The 19,383-nt window shown below is 32.3% G+C and overlaps 1 protein-coding gene across 1 annotated transcript; it reads left to right on the top strand.

Moving 5' to 3' along the window:
- The first annotated feature begins 5,811 nt into the window (after window positions 1-5,811).
- Window positions 5,812-18,551, top strand: LOC136989470 (cilia- and flagella-associated protein 45-like). The gene is made up of 11 exons (XM_067287624.1): window positions 5,812-5,926; window positions 6,047-6,138; window positions 7,184-7,328; window positions 8,662-8,826; window positions 8,904-9,082; window positions 12,505-12,673; window positions 12,759-12,866; window positions 14,868-14,981; window positions 17,819-18,012; window positions 18,090-18,314; window positions 18,381-18,551. The coding sequence occupies exons 1-11, from the start codon at window positions 5,924-5,926 to the stop codon at window positions 18,469-18,471; spliced, it is 1,485 nt and encodes a 494-aa protein (XP_067143725.1). The 5' UTR covers window positions 5,812-5,923; the 3' UTR covers window positions 18,472-18,551.
- The last annotated feature ends 832 nt before the right edge of the window (window positions 18,552-19,383 follow it).

The following is a 19,383-nucleotide window of genomic DNA, read 5'->3' as shown; positions in this document are numbered from 1 at the left end:
AGTTCGTGGGTTCCTGATGAATAGTTTTTGCTGTAGTCAGCTGAAAAATATCAAGTTTAATTTGGGACCCCCTGTATTTTCTTTCATGATAGAGTTCTAACTTGTATTTTACTTAGGCCCTTTCTCCGGATTGTAAATTCAGCCAAATTATGAGGATGAAATCGTTGGCCAAGTCAGATACGATCTTGCAAGATCAACCAAAACTACTAGAAGAGAGAAGCGAAATTAGTGATGAAAACAAGAATCCCGAGGAAAATGAAGAAGAAGCGATTAAAGATATTCAGCAAGTGAAGAAAATCGAAGCCGGAGAAGATAAAGAAATGGCGAAAAATGTCGAATCCGCGACTCCCATCAAAAATTCTAGCCAATTCATCAACAATATTCTTCAACTCGTACCCAGTAAACAATCCGAAAGCGTGGTTAAAGAGGAATTCTCTTCTTCGTCTCTGTCCTCGTCCATTGTCAGTTTAAGGTGCTTGTTTCGTATGTCCAGCAGCAGTTCCGATATCAGCCAATCGGATTCGGAAATTCCTCCGACTGCTTCGTTTCAATCATCCAATAGTACAAGTAGCTTGAACGATTCACAAAAATCTAATCTTTTCTTTGCAAATTTGACGTTCTAATATAAAATCTTGAATAAGTATCATAAACTCGTGTGACTTTCTATTTTACTTTCCTCACTCTGTTATATATAACAGAATGAAAGTATGGTGATCGATCTAACATTTATAATTTTTTTATAAAACCCACACCTACCTCCAAAATTAAGTTTTTCGCCATTTAATAATAATTAAAAATATAAAAATATTTTAAAAATAAAATATTGTAACAGATGCCGCCACACGCAGTTTTAAATGTAGTGAATGTCAAGCAATTCGTTGCTAAATATATATTTTTTCTTTTTGTGTTCTCAATATTCATTCTTCACCAGAACAATTGAAAGCGATGCGGAAGTTCCGAAAACTCTTCTGTATTGTAGTATCGTTTTTGCAAAGAGGAAATTAGAAAGAAAACTTTTTAAAATATATTTTTACATTTTGTAGTAAAATAAACTGAAAACGTGTGAATTAAACATGCATTTTTAAATGTAAAAATCAATTGCAATTAAAATTTTTCCGTAAAATCTTCCTGTGAACAGAGTGAATTATTGCATCTGTGAATTTTTATAGTGGTGAATCTGAACTTCTTTCACGTATTCCTGTGTATAATGCGGTATTTAATTCAAATCAGTGGTTAGCTAGAATCTATATTTATTTTATCTCTATTCATTAAATTCATCAAAAAATATTTTCTCTCACTACCTATTTTATTGTATGACAGCAAGTCCCGTTTTCGGTCTTTTAGTTCTAGTGAGATATGCAAATGAAATCTGTTGACACACGTTTCACTTAACGAAAATACTTGATCGAGTAAATTCATTAAGTGTATGAAATATGCTTATCATTTGAAGCTGATGAAATATACAGCAAAATTATTGCCACATTACATTTTTGTTATATGCAAATATTCGAAATGGATGGGTTAAACAGCTTGGTATTTTCTCAGAAAAATAAAAATAGAATAAAAAAATAAGCTAAAGTTGTTTCAGTTTCGATGATAAGTGACAAATAATGCTTTAAATATATTACATTCAATTGTGTAAATGACAGTGAAGCTTTATAGCCTCGTGGGGCCCCAGGAAAATTTGAATTAGGGGGTCACACCTGCAGTGTTGCCTTTAAACACTTTTGTTCCAGAGAATTTTGGGGGGATTCCCCGGTATCCTCGTTCGATTTTTAACGCGACTTCCAATGCAATAACTAGGGAACAGGGCCGGATTATCGAATAGGCAAAGTAGACAAATATCTAGGGCCCGTAATTCGGAGGGGCCCGGCTTCAGTGCAGAAAATTTCTGTTTGAAAACGAGTTAAAAATTATTTAAGAAATTCGATAGGACAGAAAAGGCTGTATTTAACAATTCTTTTCTTACTAAGCTCCGCTCGACTGGCCATTACGTAAAAAAAAAAAAAACAAAAAAAAGGGTCAACAGCCATTCGTGCGGCAGAAGTAATGTACAGTACGCCATGGGATCTCTCGCGCCCAGTGGCGTGCCGTCATTGGAAGCGATGGAAGCGCCGATTCCACCTTCCAATGACCTTCCCTTGTATTTTATAAAATATAAATTTTCATATTTTAACGTACTTTGCATTAATTAAAATTAATATTTTATTATAACTGCATTATGTATCTTTTACAAATTTTTATACTACATGTGAAAAAAAACGATAAGATTGCTATTGTATATTCGAATGATTCGGTGGCGGAAGGAGTGTCGAAACCGGGTCAGTTTCCAATCAGCCAGATTATATAGGCATTGTCACATGCGGTTTACAGAGCACCAACCTCACCCGGTTTAGCTGGTAGAAGCGACACACGCGTAAAGAGTCCGACTTTATATCCCGGAGCGGTTGTGGGCTGTTAGCCGCCTGCTAGATATTCGGCCACCCTCGCCCGATTATGTGAATCATGAGCAGACTAGATCAACGGCGGACAACCCCCGGCCCGCGGGCCAGCTACGGCTGGCGAAAAGTTTCTATCCGGTCCCCGAGATCTTTAATAGATTATTAAATTGGAAAAATAACTAATTAATAGTTATTTTTCCAATTCTTTGTAATTTTCGAAAATGATAAGAGAAATAAATGTAGTACCGTAATTAACTTTTTATTTATTTATTTCATATTTGCAGACTAAAAAAATTACGAGTCACAAGAAAGCGTCAATTAACTACTACGGCCCGCGGAAAAAAACGTAAAATTTATTCTGGCCCACGTTATAAAAAAGGTTGCCCACCGTAGACTAGATTTATAACTTAACCCAACCGATAGGAATTTACTGGCATGTTTATATGATAGTTCTGTATAGTTGACAGGAGTTTTAAAAAAATCCATTAAAATATTTGATACATTTATTCTGCGTTTATTCCGCTCTCCCATCTTATATTACTTACGGATTTCAATGTTAAACCGGTGATATTACGATTTAGTATGTCCCATCTGTAAAGGGATGCAGAAAAAACGTGTACAATTCTAGTACAGTGATAAAAAATTAACTGTTACTTTGGCTGCATCATTTACAACCAAATTTAATGAATGAGACGTACAATGGTACAAAAAAAGCTCTAGAATTTATTTTCCTTAAATTTACGATTTATGTATCCGTTGTCATAAAAATTTCTTTCCACTGTTTTCCCAAGACTACAGATATTCGAGTACAAAGTAACCGGTTTCGACTTATTTCTATTTAAGAAGTAGTTAAATAATTAAGCAATTAGGGAATTAGAAACATAAATAAAACCCCGATAAAAGAGCCGAAATTTTACTTAAACAGAAGCTTAACCGAACCAATCTTTTGCCGAGTACAGTGGGGTCTGATCTCTTCGTAATATTAGATGTAATAAAGACAGAAATTTCTCCAGTTCAATGAGAGTGACCGAAAGATTGTAAATTTTGGAAATTTCCGTGAACACTCGATCCTAAAACGAATTACAGTAGAGCGTCGAAAAGTGGAACCAATTGGGGACTGGGGTCCTTCCAGTTAATGATTTGTTCCAGTTTCCGACTTTGTACGAAAAAATACATTAACCTGTCCGATGTTCAAATTTTTCTCCGTTGCGTATCGCTTCCTGTTGAATTTTTCTCCGTTGCGTGTCGCTTCGTGTTGAATTTTCGTCGATTTTAAGCCTAACAAAAATTTTTATAATAGTCATCGAGGCTATCGTATCGTTAAAAATTATTTCTGCATTTTGTACAAACAAAATAAATATATTAAAGAATATAAAAAAACATGAAAATTATACTTTAGAAGTAAATTTAGTATCAAAAACATTCGATTCAGCACGACACAGTCCGACTGAAAATCGTTCCACTTTCCGGCCATTCCACTTACCGACGTTCCACTTATCGACGCTCTACTGTAGTTAGAAAACGAACGACGGACAATCTGTTAAGTTTAACATATTTAGATTTTTACAGCTATGGTGAGAAACGTTTAAAATCTACAACAACCCCGTCGCGTCCTTTGATATATACTAGTGACGCGACAAAAGAGGCATTTGACATTGACCGATATCGGCACCCTCGGGATTTGGCACGGACACACCTACTTGGACCGTCTCTGATTGCATTCATTATCCACTCGTAGGGAGCTACAGTATTTCACTAAGTGGATTGTTTTAAGATTTAAAAAGTAAAGAATATTTTGTTATTTTTATGTACGTTTCTTCACAAAGTTATATTTAATTATAAGTTTCTTTAAAAGTATATTCATACAATTGAAGAACTTTTTGTACTAGGCATGTATATTCGTCACACATTTTGTTTTACCAAGTAAGTTTTTCTGATAATTTTAATTTTAGCCCTTACATCGTGGCTAGTGATTCAAAAATTTATTTAAAAAAAAGTTTCGGCTCAAGACCATATAATGAAAAAGAAAACATTATTAAAAGAGAAAGACCAATGCCTAAATTAAATATAAATACGTCAACAAAAAATTTCGACATTTTGACGATAAAATTTATGACGAATGACGATTCTTTCGTAAAATTGAAGCAATTTGGAAATCAAAGTGTAATAGAATTTAACATTGGTAGACAATATAAAATAAATATTGAAAATTATAACAAGATAATTACGATTAATAGATATATCTAAATTAATAGATGTTATGTGTTTTTTCTCAAAGCGAGAATTGGCATTTAGAGGGCGTAGGGAATTTATTGAATTTAATAACGGAGGTAATTATATTGAACTTTTTTATTTATTAAGTACAGTACGTCAGATAATCTATTAAAAATACATTTAAAGAAGTATACGGTTTTTACTGACTTATCGAACAAACGAATACGAACGGGCCCTGACGCGCAATTAATTGATTGTCCCTGAAAGTCGGCTTCTTATAGAAACACAGCTTCCCTATCATCAAATGTCACGGCACGCCACTGCTCGCGCCATCTAGAAATATTCCTAAGGCCGCGGCTCGTGGTAGTACTGATGTATGGATGGTTATGATTTATTTTCTAAATCTACACTTATACGTCGCGACATCGCATATTCGATATAGCGTTCAAGTTGCTCGAGTGCGAAGATATTACAATACAATAGTGTTTTATAAAAGAGTTAAAAAGGGTGACACTACGGTGTGACTTGGGGTGACACCACGATATCCGCACCGGGTGTCACCCATGCTAGCTACGCTAATGTCACATTATATAAGATTTGTTTAGAAGCAACTTATTTAAATGGGGCCCCAAGTTAAATTTTGTCTAGGGCCCGCTAGAAACTTAATCCAGCGCTGCTAGAGAAGGGCGGGAAGGAGCTATTGCCCTGGGCTCCTAAGATGCAGGGACCTTGCAAATAGTGTTTATTTAAAATTTCTTGATTTAAGTCTGTTCTAATTAAGACTGGTATTTTATCAGATAATTTTAAATATAATTAAGGATATTGTTTGGGCGTGGTTATTACTTCTTCTCTTATAGCATTACCATATAAATTATACCTATAGCCTATATGAAAACGGCATAACGGGCCTCAACTTGTAAGGTGTCAAACGGGTTCCGAAAAGGCTCCTTATGTTTTCGTCAGTAGCCGTTGTTTAGAGAGGTTTGACTGTGTATCGTCAATTAAATTAAACAACTAGCATTCTGCATCGTTAAATTACAAACATATTCTGTTAACATTACAAATTTGAAACAAGTATAATTTTTTGCTGTAAATTATAGGTCTAATTATAAATGAATTGTTTGAATAAATACGACATTTATATTAATTTCGTTGTAAATTTGGTTAATAACGCCGCTAGGGGGCGTTCTGTTTTTGTTGTTTACGCGTTACCATGGCGACATTTGAAAATTTGAATTTGAAATAGATTATTTCATCGAAATCGGAAAATGGTAAATGGTTTTGTATCTCACACGTCAATCTTTATTCTATTGTTCGACTTAGATATGTATAATTTTTTTTATACTCGTTTGTTTATTTGATTGAAATTTTATTTATATTCTGAAATATAGCGCTGCTTAAAAAGACGTTCTCCTCAGAGGTTTAAAGAAACTCACTCCGATACCATTAATTTTTTCGAAAATGGAGTTTTTAGGAAATTAATGTAAGTTTTAAACCAATTCATTTATTTATTTTACACTACATTCACTATATTTTTCCATATTACACTTTACACTTTATATTCTTTGTTTTAAACGGATCGAGATTTTTATCTCTGCTGTGCATCATTGATACCCTTCTTGCAATGTAGACTATTCTTATACAAGCAAAATGCTTAATGGGATAGATCCAGGAGCAACTTTTCACCAGATACTCAGCTCTAAACCTGTTTCCTGCAGTAGTGAATAATTTTAAAATCGAAACAACTGGAGATTATCCCGAAACGGTGTTTAAAATTGCTTCACAAAGACTAAAAATGTTTGTGATTTGACGTAAATTGTCAACAAGTACTTGTATGCTGATAGTGTGCGGGATTGATATCTTGCGATCTATTGTAACAAAATCAAATTGATTAGTGATTATGTTTAATGTACAGATTATAAGGTTCTTTCTAGTAAATAGTTGAGAGGAATCTTTAAAAAATTAGAGTCTTATTTTTGATGTCTCTTACTAAGTCAGGAGGAATGTAAAGAACATTTTAGAGTAGAAAGGCTCTTAACGGCTCACTGCCATTAGACACTTGGTCTTATGCAGCAGTGCCGCTAGCTGTTTGAGCGTCCGTGTGCAATACCGATTATGCTGCCCCTGTTTAACTACGACTACCTACGCTGAGCTTGTCAGCAATACCAATTTGCCGCCCCCTGGACGTGCCGCCCGCGTGCAGTGCACGCCTTGCACGCCCGCTTACGGCGGGCCTGGTCTTATGGAGATGGATTATGAGGTAATGGAGAGTCGAGGTTGCTCAACAGAGGTAAAATCTTACAGTTTACACACATATATATGTAATGATGTAGATTTCTATGCTGTTGTTGCGTGTTTTGAAAATGAATTGCTTTATGCAACTCTATATAATTATAAAAGAAATAAAGCTTTACATTCATCTGAGGTCTAATGATAATAAATTTTTTGTTAGTTTATTTTCAGAAAAAATATTCGGCGTTTTAATTTGATTTTAGCTCGGAATAATGACTGGATATTTATATTTTTAGTATTCCTCGACCCGAACCGACTGTTAAAACTACTATACTGACTGCTAGTGAATTAAAAAATATACAGCAAAATGCTTTTTACATATCTCCAGAGCTGAGAAAAATCAAAGAAGATGAAAGGAAAAAATTCAGAGATGCATTAGAGGTTCTCTTATATTATTATTTAAAATTATTTTTTGAAATTAAAGATTTTTAGTAATCAAATACTTTATTATATTCATACAGTTACTAATTATATTAAACAAATCTTGTTTTGGAGAAAATATGATTTCATACATTAAACATTATTTATAAATAAGGTATGTTGTTTGTCATTAACTTATATATAAGGTCTTAAGCAAAAGCCTAAGACCTTTATGCCGTTAGGGAACTCGGAGACAATAGTATGCTTATCAATTCTTGATCTTGATTCAATATTAGCTAAAATCCTCTAAGTTGTAAACATAAAGTATGCAATATGAGTTTGCATTATATGAACTTACAGTAAAGAGGCCTTGCATATCCATATTTGCCTAAAGTTACAATCTGAAATTGCCATACTTAACAATATTCCATTTCAAATTTTTTTACACTTTAGGGTAGAAATAATTAGATTTGATTTCCTTATGAATTTATTGTATGAATCATTATTTAACTTACTACATAATATATAAAAAAATTTTGCATGAGAGTAGTAAATGTAAAGAATAGCAAAAACAATAAATTTAAAAATAAAAATAAAAAAGTTAATTTTAGAAAAAGTAAAAATATATAGAAAGAATCATGAACTGCATTTGAATTTACAACTTTACTTTCTGCAGTAGATGTTATTATTCCTCTCATTGAAAAACAACTAAATTTAATTTGTAGAAAAAATTTTGATCCTGCAAAAAATGAAAAACTATGAACAAATTTATGTTCTGAAATGAAAAACACAACGAAATTATTCATATTTCTAGAAACTTTTGTAATGTTTCAAATATTTCTGTATGAAAAGCCAATCTGTTTCACTATGTTGATATACAAAATAATTAATTTGAAAAATTGAAGCCAGAAATTATTTTAATACTTAAATCTGTTTTTTAAAACAAATCACACTGATGGTATTGGGATCAGACCATCTAACCCTTTACCAAGCATTCTGTATTTCAAAGGTTTCAGACATGACAAATATATACTTGTCAATCTCAGTTCTTTGTTTAACATTCAGAATATACTATGAGTCAGGAGTTTGTGTAATGTGAAGTATTGTGTGATAAAGGTTTTTACACTATATAAATTACATAAAAGGGGTTTTGTAACTTCTTGTTTTCTAGTATCTTACAGAAATGTAAAAACTACTACTGCTGATAATATGTTTAATTTGTGATAGTGTTTTGACTGTTTATATTCATCTAATTAAAGTATACTAATATGTGTTTTTGGTTATAGAAAAGTTACTTGGAAAATAATAGAAAGTTTGCTTACACTGTTTTTATTTATTTTAACGTTATATTTAGAAAGCTGTAGAAAATCGCAAGTGTTGTATGAAATATTATGATGATGTAAGAGAAAAGAACCATAACTCAAATGACACAGAAGCTAAAAATTTATCAGATGTTCTGAATAAAAGAGCTGAAAAAACAAAAATTGAAAGTGAAGAGGAAGTAAAATATCTAAATCAGGTAAAGAAATTAGACAGCAATTTGTAGTATTGTACTTAAGTTTATGATAAACATATTTAATTTGCATGCATGTACAGTTGATTCAAAATGTGAAATGCCAAGCAATCCGAGATAAACAAGTATATGAAAAAGCACAAATAGAAAAAGAGATAAAGAATGTAAACCAATCTTTAGATGAAATGATGGAAAGAGAAAGAATGCTAGCTATTCAAAAACAAGAAGAAAAAGATAAAAAGAATAAGGAAGAGAGTCAAAGGTAAATCAGTATTTTAATTCATTAAAGCTCCAAGAAATGTATGTGTGATAGTATACTTCATTCATGACATATAGAAAATAAATAAGAAGTAATAAATATCTAGCATCACATGACTTTAAGTAAGTAAATAATTCTAAGATAATTGAGTAACATTCTCTGAAAAACAACATGGTGGATATGTCTTATTTCCCAGCTTGCCTTGAGTGGCATACATAATCTCAAAATCCTGGATACACTATTGAAGTGGAAGTATAGTTTCCTTTAAATAAAAAGAATATATAATTGAACATATATTTAAACTACAAAATATTATACATATTGTTATCTTACCAAAGAGAAACTTATGCAATTTTTATAAATAGGAAGTTGAAAATTAAATTAAAGCACTAAGAAAGTAAATAGATTTATATGAATAGGTCATAATTTTTTAAGAAATGTTTTTAAAATAACTTTAAGCATTGAATGGAAGGCTGAGGCAGTAAAGGTGGCATCCCTACTGCTCTGGGAAACCTGGGATTGAATCTGAGCAGTTGAAAAATCTCAGAAATTTTTCATGGATGATCCATCCTGATATATCAGGCTCATCCTTCACCACCTGGCTATCTTCATTGTGGCAAAACCCATGATGGGTATGATTAAAAAGCCTTTTCAGTTTCCACAGAATGGAGAGTCAAATATGAAAGAAACAAATTAATAATAATAATAATAATTCTAAGCAATATAAAATAAGTGGATGATATACACAAAAACATTGAAATATGTTAATACTTATCCAGTAAAAACTAAGTTGAATATATTTTTGTATGTTATGATGGAAGTTAGCAATTTTTATTTCAAGATTTTTATAATTAGAGGAACCATGGCAATATGTTAAAGCTAAAAATGTGTTAATGAATAATACTTTTGAAATAACAATGTAATAAGTTAGTTACAGGCTATATTGTAAGTGTACATCAGGGGTGGCAAAATTATGTCACAGTATGAGCCGTATACTACAGTCCGTGAAGAAATTATAAACTCAAGTGAAAATTTTCTGTGTTTTAATTTCTTTTCATCCACAGTCAATTGTTACTATATGAGATGATTTTAATTAGTCTTAAGAATATATAATGAAATAAACAAGTCTTTGTATTGTATCATTTTAATAAACAGTCAAAAATTTGAATTGTTATAATTTTTTGTTGTAAACAATTTATAAACTCAAGGGTGAAAACTGATTATTACCGTTGAATGGAACAATCCACTATGCATGTATTTATGTAAATTAGTATGTGTAACATTTTGGGTGAGTCTAAGAATTCAAACTAAAAAAGTGACAAAAATGCCAAGGGGAGTAACCTTAACTGAAAGTGAAATACAAAAAATCTATTTCTTTAAGGGAAAAGGGTGGCCAACTCGTAAAATTGCTTCAAAACTTGGAAGATCTCAAACTGCAGTACAAAATGTACTAGAAAAGGGTGATAATTATAGCAAAATTAAACGTACAGGACGAAAACCAGTCTGCAGCCTTGTGATCATCGCTGCATTGCTAGTCTTGCAACAAATGAATCATTGTCTACTCGTGAGATAGGTGCAGTTTTACCAACTCCAGTGTCCCACCAAACTGTGTGGAAAAGCTTGAGAAAGAATAAAACAATAAACTTTATGAAAGTGAAGTCCAAACCAAAGCTAACAGAGTTACATCAGACAACAAGGCTGCAATGGGCAAAAGATCATGTTACCTGGACAACTGAATGGAGAAAAATAGTTTTCTCAGATGAGAAAAAGTTTAACCTGGATGGCCCGGATGGCCAAGCATATTATTGGCATGATATATGAAAGAATCCCAGGGTCAAATCCAGTAGACAACAAGGAGGAGGTTCAGTAATGATCTGGGCAGCAATCGGATATGAAGGGAAAACAGATTTGGCGCACATTAATAGGCGAATGAATTCTGAGACCAAGCTATGTTATATGAACATCTAATCCCATTTGGTCCTCTCATTGGTGGTCAAGACTGGATCTATCAACAGGACAATGCATCTGTTCACAAGTCAGCCAGTACTACAAAGTAGTTTTCACATGAAAAATTTGAAGTGATGGTTTGGCCAGCACATAGTCTAGACCTTAATCCCGATTGAAAACCTTTGGAGTCAACTTGGCATTAGTTTATCGCCATGGAAAACAATACAACACATCCGATGAGCTTACAGTTGCATTGTATAATGCCTGGGACAAAATTAAACTAAGTGAAATTCAAAACCTGCTTGATTCAATGCCTAAACGAGCTGTGGAGGTAATTGAAAACAAGGGAGGGTCCACAAAGTATTAAAAACTTACTAAATCACCCTTGAGTTTATAAATTGTTTACAACAAAAAATTATAACAATTCAAATTTTTGATTGTTTATTAAAATGATACAATACAAAGACTTGTTTATTTCATTATATATTCTTAAGACTAATTAAAATCATCTCATATAGCAACAATTGACTGTGGATGAAAAGAAATTAAAACACAGAAAATTTTCACTTGAGTTTATAATTTCTTTACGGACTGTATGTATAAATGTGAGAGCCACATCCTATATTGGAACAGTATTTTATATATATGTATATTATATATAAATAATAGGAGAGAGAGGAATAGCATCAAAGTTCAAAGTCAGACCCCTACCCCTAAGTAATAAGAGGTGGGAGTCCAAAATACAGGAGCTGCAATAAGGGTCTAGAAGAGCTGCAGTTTGGCCACAGTGGGTATATATAGAATATTTTTTGACCTAAATTTGAAAGAAAATATTCTTATATATGTATAAGAATATTTTCTTTCAAATTTAGGTCAAAAAATATTCTATATACAGAGATTAGATTAGTTATAGATAGATATTATGTTTAAATTATAGTCATAATCATGTAGAACTGTAATAAATAATGAAATACTTTGAAGCAAAGAACAGATTTAAATTGTTATTAAATATTATTAAAGAGTATTCTTAATAATAAAATATATTTCACACAGATTCACTATTAAACTTATTAATACAACTTTTGTTTGTACCCTTGCCTACTTGGAAGATGTTTATTAATAGGACTTATTATACTGGGAGAGCAATGACATAAGGAATCAATAAAAACATGTCTTTATTCATGTTGAGAAATTATTCAATTATCATTAATACAAATTTATTGAAGTTATAAAATATATCATAATTTTTTTTCTATAATAATCATTTTTTGTACAAATAAAGAATCCACTCCAATTTCTTCTAGCGTAAACAAAAAATTATATTATAGAACTCTGCTTTATTGGTGCTTCATGCCACCTCAACCATTCAGCTGTCTGGCCATCATACTAGATTATTTTAAAATATGATAAAAGTAGTGACAAAAATTAATTAATTTACATAAATTCTTTATAAAAAGTTTTTTCTTGCAAATACATAGATATGGAAATCTACTTAGAAAACAAATATATGATAATTTGGAACAGAAAGAATTAGATAAAGACCAGAAATATTTAGAACATAAAGAGTTAAGACATCTTGTTAAAAAAATGCAATTAGAAGATTTAAAAGCATTTCAAAATCAAAAGAAAAATCAGAGAGAATTAATGGTATCAATTTAATTACTATTATAACTCTATATATGCATATTATTAATTAATATTAACACAAATAATTTTAATAAATGATTTTCAGGCAGACATTTTGATGCAATTAGAGGATCTGCTGGCTCGCAGAAAGTGGGAAAATGAAAGGAAACTGACTGAAGAATTAAGATACTTGTCATTTATGAATGAAAAAGCTGTGCGTACTTTTAAAATTAGTGTATTAATTTATTATTTAATTATAACACATAAATTTATTTAAGAATATATAAACAAACTAACTGTTTGGTTCAGTTTAAAATTTAATAAATGAAGTGATTTTCATTAACTAGTCTACATAATTCCATTCTGTTGAATATGTTTGTATGGTTATATAATTGACAAAAATATCTTTAGTTTTAACTTTTTCTACCCTGTCAGCATTAAGAGAGCCTCTTTAGCCAGGCCCACCCACATTGGAGCAGCTGGGAGGTGAGAGATGGGCCCAACATATCTGGAAAGTCCATCCTCTGAAAGCATTGTGTTTTTTTTAAACCCATCCACATTTGATTTCAGGTCCACTGAGCAGTAGCCTGCCATCTTAACCTCTCAGCCACCTGACCATCAAACATTAATAGTGTGAGAAGCTGGGGAGGCGCTAAACCCAACCCTTTCTCCGACGTCAACCCAGTAAAATGGCTGCTCACAATGTCACTGGATGGCTATTAAATAGGAGGGCTATTTGTTGAGTGGGGAGGAGGTGCAGATAAGTCGATAGGGTGACTGGTTCTTCACAGGAAATCCACACACGACTCATTTAACAACCAAAACAGTTTAATGAACTTAAAAAAAAAACATGTAATACAGTAAGCTGTAACATTAAGGTATTTCCTACTTTGCATAAACAATATACCAAAGATATATACTAAAGCCTGATATCTACTTCAACCAAGAGAGAGTTTACAATAATCTAAATATGCTACCTCTGAGAAAGTGACCGAGGTCTTCAATCATAGTTGAGGCATACCGGTTAGGTCCAGTTTTCTCTGGAGATGGAGTTTGGCCTGGCGAATGGTGAGTAGAGCTGCTTCCAGGGATGTCTACCTGACTATGGTGAGACAGGAGGTGGCAGGTAGAGCTTCTTCTATGCTCCTCCTAGTATATCTGCCCTGAACCTCTGAAGTCAGTCCTTTTTATTCTCCTGAGTATGAGACTTTGGTGACTCATGTTGTTGTGGTTCCAAGTTCATGATATGTCCCTGGTATGGCTGAGGCGGGCCATAAGACTTTGACGACCCAGGCAAATTGTTGATATTCTCTGCCAGGTGTTCTGACTCTTTTTACCTCATAATTTAGACGATTTTGACGTTCTCCGTCATCAATAATTAGAAGTTTGGACTCATCGTAGAAACTTACTCAAAACATCATAAAGATTGTTGATTTATTACAGTCATTCGATCGTTTGTTATCTATCGTATCAGAGGGTAATGGAAATACCAGGTGAAAAGAAAACTGGGGTTTTTCCACTTTCTTAATTGTCTGTTTTAATTTTAATTAACCCCTCTGGAACTCACAATAGTAACATTTAATGTGTGTTAAACATCTATTCACATCATTTTATTAGTAACAAGATTCCACTACTAACTTGTAACCAAAGTATATTATTCGATAAAAACCTTACTTATTTTTTCTTGTTCTATCCCTGGCCTGAGGGAAAAAAGGGCTCTCTAGTGCCCTTTTTTCCCCCATACCCATTATGGGTTCAACTAGGCTCACAATGGGGATGACTAGCTGGCAAGAGAGAGAGCCCAATGCATTTGTTTTCTGGCTGGTAAGTCCCAAGAAAAATTCCTGGGGTTGCTGACTTGGATTCAACCCCAGATCTCCAGGATGGTAGACCGATACCTCAACTTCTCAGCCATTTGGTCATACTTTATGGTTTACTAATAAGTAGCACTTCTTTAAATTTATAACCAATTATATTGCTTTTACACAAATAGTATAAAATTATAAGCTTTTTTAAAGTATTGTTTCCAAAATAAAATAATTATTTATCAAAAAATTGTTTATCTGTATGTATTATATTTACTTTGAACAGTGTGTATATTAAACATTTTTATAAACATTCTTATTGTCAAAATTATCACAAAATTAAAAATATCTATATATTATAATAAAAAATATCTATATTAAAAATATAAATATATATTTTTCTTTCAAAGGAACGTGAAGAAGCAGAAGAACAGAGACGAAGAGAAGAAAAGAGACAGAGAGAGAGACAAATTGATGAGCTTCGGAAGAAACAAGAACAGGTGGTAGACATTTTAGCAGAAGAGGTTAGTATTATAATTATTAAAAACTAATTGAAGTTATGTATTTCGGAGAATATTTTTAAATTATTTGACATGTAATGAATATTTTAGGAGTTTATACAAATGATATATTCAATTTGGCTTTTGTCATATTAGACTTTTGTATCAGAATTCTGTTTTGAAGTAATATAAATACTTTTCATTAAATGTTTATGAATTCTATTTATACCATATTCATAAGACTAGGCCTACATATTTTCACTTTTTTCATGTATAAGTTGACTTCCTATTATTATTCTAAAAACAAATGGATTCAAATTTGTTAATTCCTAATATCACATTTTGTAGCAACTTAATTAAATTTACATTAATAAAACAGAAATTCTTTCGTACAATACTCAACTAAAACTTGATACCTATGGAGTGAAAAATTTCAAAAACTCACCAATTCCCAAAGTTACAAACCCATCTTCAGGAATCGTCCATACAAAAAATGCTTAAGGTTTTGAATGTTTTCACTCAAGAAATAATTACTTTCAGTCAGGGTTTACATTTGAAGAATCCCTTTAACAAGTTGTTTCATACAATAACAATAAATATTGAAAATATTCAAAGTTTAATTTGCCATAAATTCTGTTTAATGATCATCGTGACAAGACATTTTGTATCTTAGACTGCATTTCCATCATTTCAACATCTTGTTTGATTTATCTTGCATTTCCCAACCTGGGATATGTCAAAAAAATCTGTAATGGCTGCTAAATGTAATTTTAAATTCACAATGTTTTTCAATTTAAAAAAAAAAGCTTATAACTAGGCAACTCAAAATTTTCTATACCCACGTGCATAAAAGCTGCACGTTTTTAATGTTTCGTGGTCTTTATATTTTATTTCAGATCCGAGTTCAGTTACTTTATTTTAATATTTCTTTTCTATTGACTGATTACTTGCTGATACTACTAAACTAATTGGGATAGTATTTTAACTTTAAACTACTAATTTGCATTTTAATGATGAAACTGCAAGAGCCAAATTTGGTGCAAAAACCCTTTTGTTTCATGGTTGTTTTCTATAAAAATTTAAAGAGAGACAACATGGAAACATTTAGTCAAAGACAATTAAAACTGTTTCCTGCGGACTTTGTTCCTTGTTGAAGCTGACACAGTCAATGTGTCACCTGGAACCCACGAATGAAAATTTAACTATTGGCCCAGATGTACTAAAAATTCTAGCGAAGTCATGGAAAAAACCCAAGAGAAGTCCCTCTAATAAAAAGGAGGAGGTGATGACAAGCAGAGAGTCGTCATCAACACAATTTCTAAAGTGTGTGTGGGGTCCAAACCGCCATTTTTAGTCGTCGCCAGTCACTCACCCGATAACGTTAATTTTATTGCCTCTGAAATAGATTATACTACTCTGACCTGAACCTGTCATGTCTGCGAACGGAATATCTTATCATATAAGAAGGGGTTTGAAGACGAAGTTATTCTATAACTTCGTCTTCGAACCCCATGTCCAGAACTGGTTCTCATCCTCTCCAACAGGAAGACTACAACCGGAAAGGCACAACTAGCAAGACTACAACTGGACAAGTATTTATCGCTATGGGAACCTCGTGTAAACTCTCTCACCCGCGACCGCTAGATGGATCCGCTAAATCTATATATATCTATCCCGATATATCTATTTTAGTGTCATGTACTTCTTTCTGTTGAAATTAAATCGTTATTAGTTGTTAACCTGGTGGTATCCAAGTGATTCACTTTTGGTACACTGTCTCTCAATTCATCGCCATCCTGAATCCAATCACCTGTGTACGTGGCTGTTTGCATGACCGAATTAACATGCCATCTCGGCTTCCGTGTCACCTGGGACACGGTGGTGTCAGTCCTGACAAGGTAGCAAGGAGGTACTGACTCTGGTCACAAAACTATTTAGCAGTATTCTTTAACTATTTTCAGTTTATAAACATTTAGAAGTACTGTACATAAATTTTCCATTTTCACAAAAGGGATATGTGGATTTGAAAATGTTGCAAACAGTTGCTTAATTTGGTTCATCATGCTAATATTATAACACAAGAAGAAATCATATGTTTTCTGTTATATCTTCTCAAAATTACCGTAATCCTCTTCCACCCGTTATTATATGTAATTAATCAGTGGTTGTTACAGAAAGTAAAGCCAATTAATTTTATGATTGTCAAATGGTTTTTCCCTTATACAGAATAAGGCAAAAGTCACTTAATAGTTAGATGTATTTATTAATGCACAATGAAAGATATGCAAAATAGTAGGAAAAAAAGTTAAAATAGTAGCACAATCATTTAAACAAGATACATTATCCCAACATTTTCAATGCATCTTTGACAATCTTCACTCTCCAGCCAGCTTAGCCTCACCCTGTTTGATTTTATTCTCTTCAGATTAGAAATTTTGCAACAGTAACTGACATCAAAAGGTATTTACTTACTTAAAAGCTATTTTCAATTAAAATCTAACAGCAAATTCAAGTTATATTTATTTTAAGTTCGAATTATATATTAAAATTTTTCTAAAACTCTTTCCTATTGTAATGACTTTTAATAACGGACCATTGAATAACATTTCTTAAAGTTAAATTATAGAAAAGGATTTTTTCAACTTATAGTTATAATCAAATACTTAAAAGTATAAGGGAATGAGTAAATAACCAGCCGAAACAATCAGCCATGCTGTTGCTTTTGGCTGGTTGCCTAGCAGTTTTATTGGTTATATTTCGACCCACTTTTATAATTACATTTTACAATAAATTAATGAATAAAGGACGAATCAAGAAAAATAATAATAATCCGCGTATATCCCATTTTTTTATACACGAAGGACGAACGAAAAGCACGAAGAGCGCAGGAGGAACGGGAAAGAAAATGGAGGAAGAGAGAACTGGAGGAAGCGAAAAAATCAACACAGGGAAAGATAGAATTACGCAAAGCACTGGACAACCAAGTAGATACGAAAATGTCTCTTTTGGCATCCGAAAAACAGAAAGACAAAGAAGAATTTCATCGTGTTTTATAGTAAGAACTTTCTAAATTTGTATTTTCTCGTGTACAGTATCATCCTTATTAACTTTCAATTAAAATAACTATTGTAGTCATCTGGTATCTGCACTCGAAAACGAACGAAAAGAAGAAGTAAGTAGAAAGAAAGAAGCCATAAAATATGGATCAGATCTTTTGGCTCAAATAAGAGATAATGAGAAACGTTACGCTGCTATCAGAAGAGCCATGTTTCGCGAGGGGAAACAAATGTATGAAGATGAACAGAGAAGGAAAAAGAACATGGAGTATATAAAAGCCGAGAAGTTTAAAGAATTACAGTAAGATTATATAGCTTTGAAGTATTTCGTATTATTTGGAATAAAATAAATTTTCATATTTTTCAGAAAATATACGGTCAGACCTCATTACCTAGCGTATATTGAGCGAAGTATCAATCCACCCTCCTTACTTAAGAGGAATTCAAGAATGGAATAAAGTATATCTATATTTATTATTTATCTGGATGCAAAATATAAATTACCAAATTAATAAATTATTTTAAAAATTATGAAAAATCGAATTTATAAAATGAATAAAATTTACGAAAAATAAGAGTGTTTAAAGCAGAACATATTAAACATTTTTACACGATGCTTCACAATGTAGACTGTTGCGTATTTTCTTTGTGTTAAACATAACGGATCGACCAATCAGATACGAAACATTTGATGTCCAAAACACACGAAAGACTGGCCAATCATGGATATGGACTTCTAATTATTGACGAATGAAATCGGAGTTTAGTCGATTCCGAATGGTCCAGACATTTTACGCTTTACGATTTTGTTATCCTGGTTTTTGTTGTTTTCAATTCCAAAACTTAACACCCACACAAAAGGAGACTGGCTCGTTTCAAGAAAATAAGCCGTTATCGATTTATTTGATTCAGATCAAACTTCAAACCAATTAAAAATCAAATTAAATTTCTCTGATATAGTTCAGGCCTCGTGAAATTCACGCAGTGCCCTGTTTACTTGGTACAGCTCTCATCCAGTATTTTTCAAATTTGACTGTCACCCACTGCAAGAACTGCATTTTGTAATCATCCCAATATCCCTGTACGCGGGACAAATCGAAAACACGTTGTGAATTATGTTATTTACTATTGACTCGCGTGTGTTTACACACGCGAGTCAATAGTAAATAAAGGATGGTACCTGGTAGTTATTAAAGTAGTAGTAATAAAGTTACGGATGGTACAGTACGTGTTTAATTGAATTGCCTATATATATTTTTAGAAAAATTATAGAATTATTACCACCAGGAAAAGGACAAAAAACAAACATTTTGCATGAAACTGTAGTAAAAAGACACAGTAAACAATATTGGAAAAAGTTTTTATTTAAT

Source organism: Centruroides vittatus, unplaced genomic scaffold (genome assembly GCF_030686945.1).
Source record: "Centruroides vittatus isolate TY-2023 unplaced genomic scaffold, ASM3068694v2 scaffold_576, whole genome shotgun sequence".
Taxonomy (NCBI): domain Eukaryota; kingdom Metazoa; phylum Arthropoda; class Arachnida; order Scorpiones; family Buthidae; genus Centruroides; species Centruroides vittatus.
This window is presented reverse-complemented; position numbering and strand designations above follow the sequence as displayed.

What these genes read in the sequence shown, in the direction of transcription:
- LOC136989470 (XM_067287624.1), top strand. An exon ending in AAGTAAAATATCTAAATCAG is followed by an intron (nt 8,827 to 8,903) that starts GTAAAGAAATTA and finishes ATGCATGTACAG; the next exon opens with TTGATTCAAAATGTGAAATG. An exon ending in AATAAGGAAGAGAGTCAAAG is followed by an intron (nt 9,083 to 12,504) that starts GTAAATCAGTAT and finishes GCAAATACATAG; the next exon opens with ATATGGAAATCTACTTAGAA.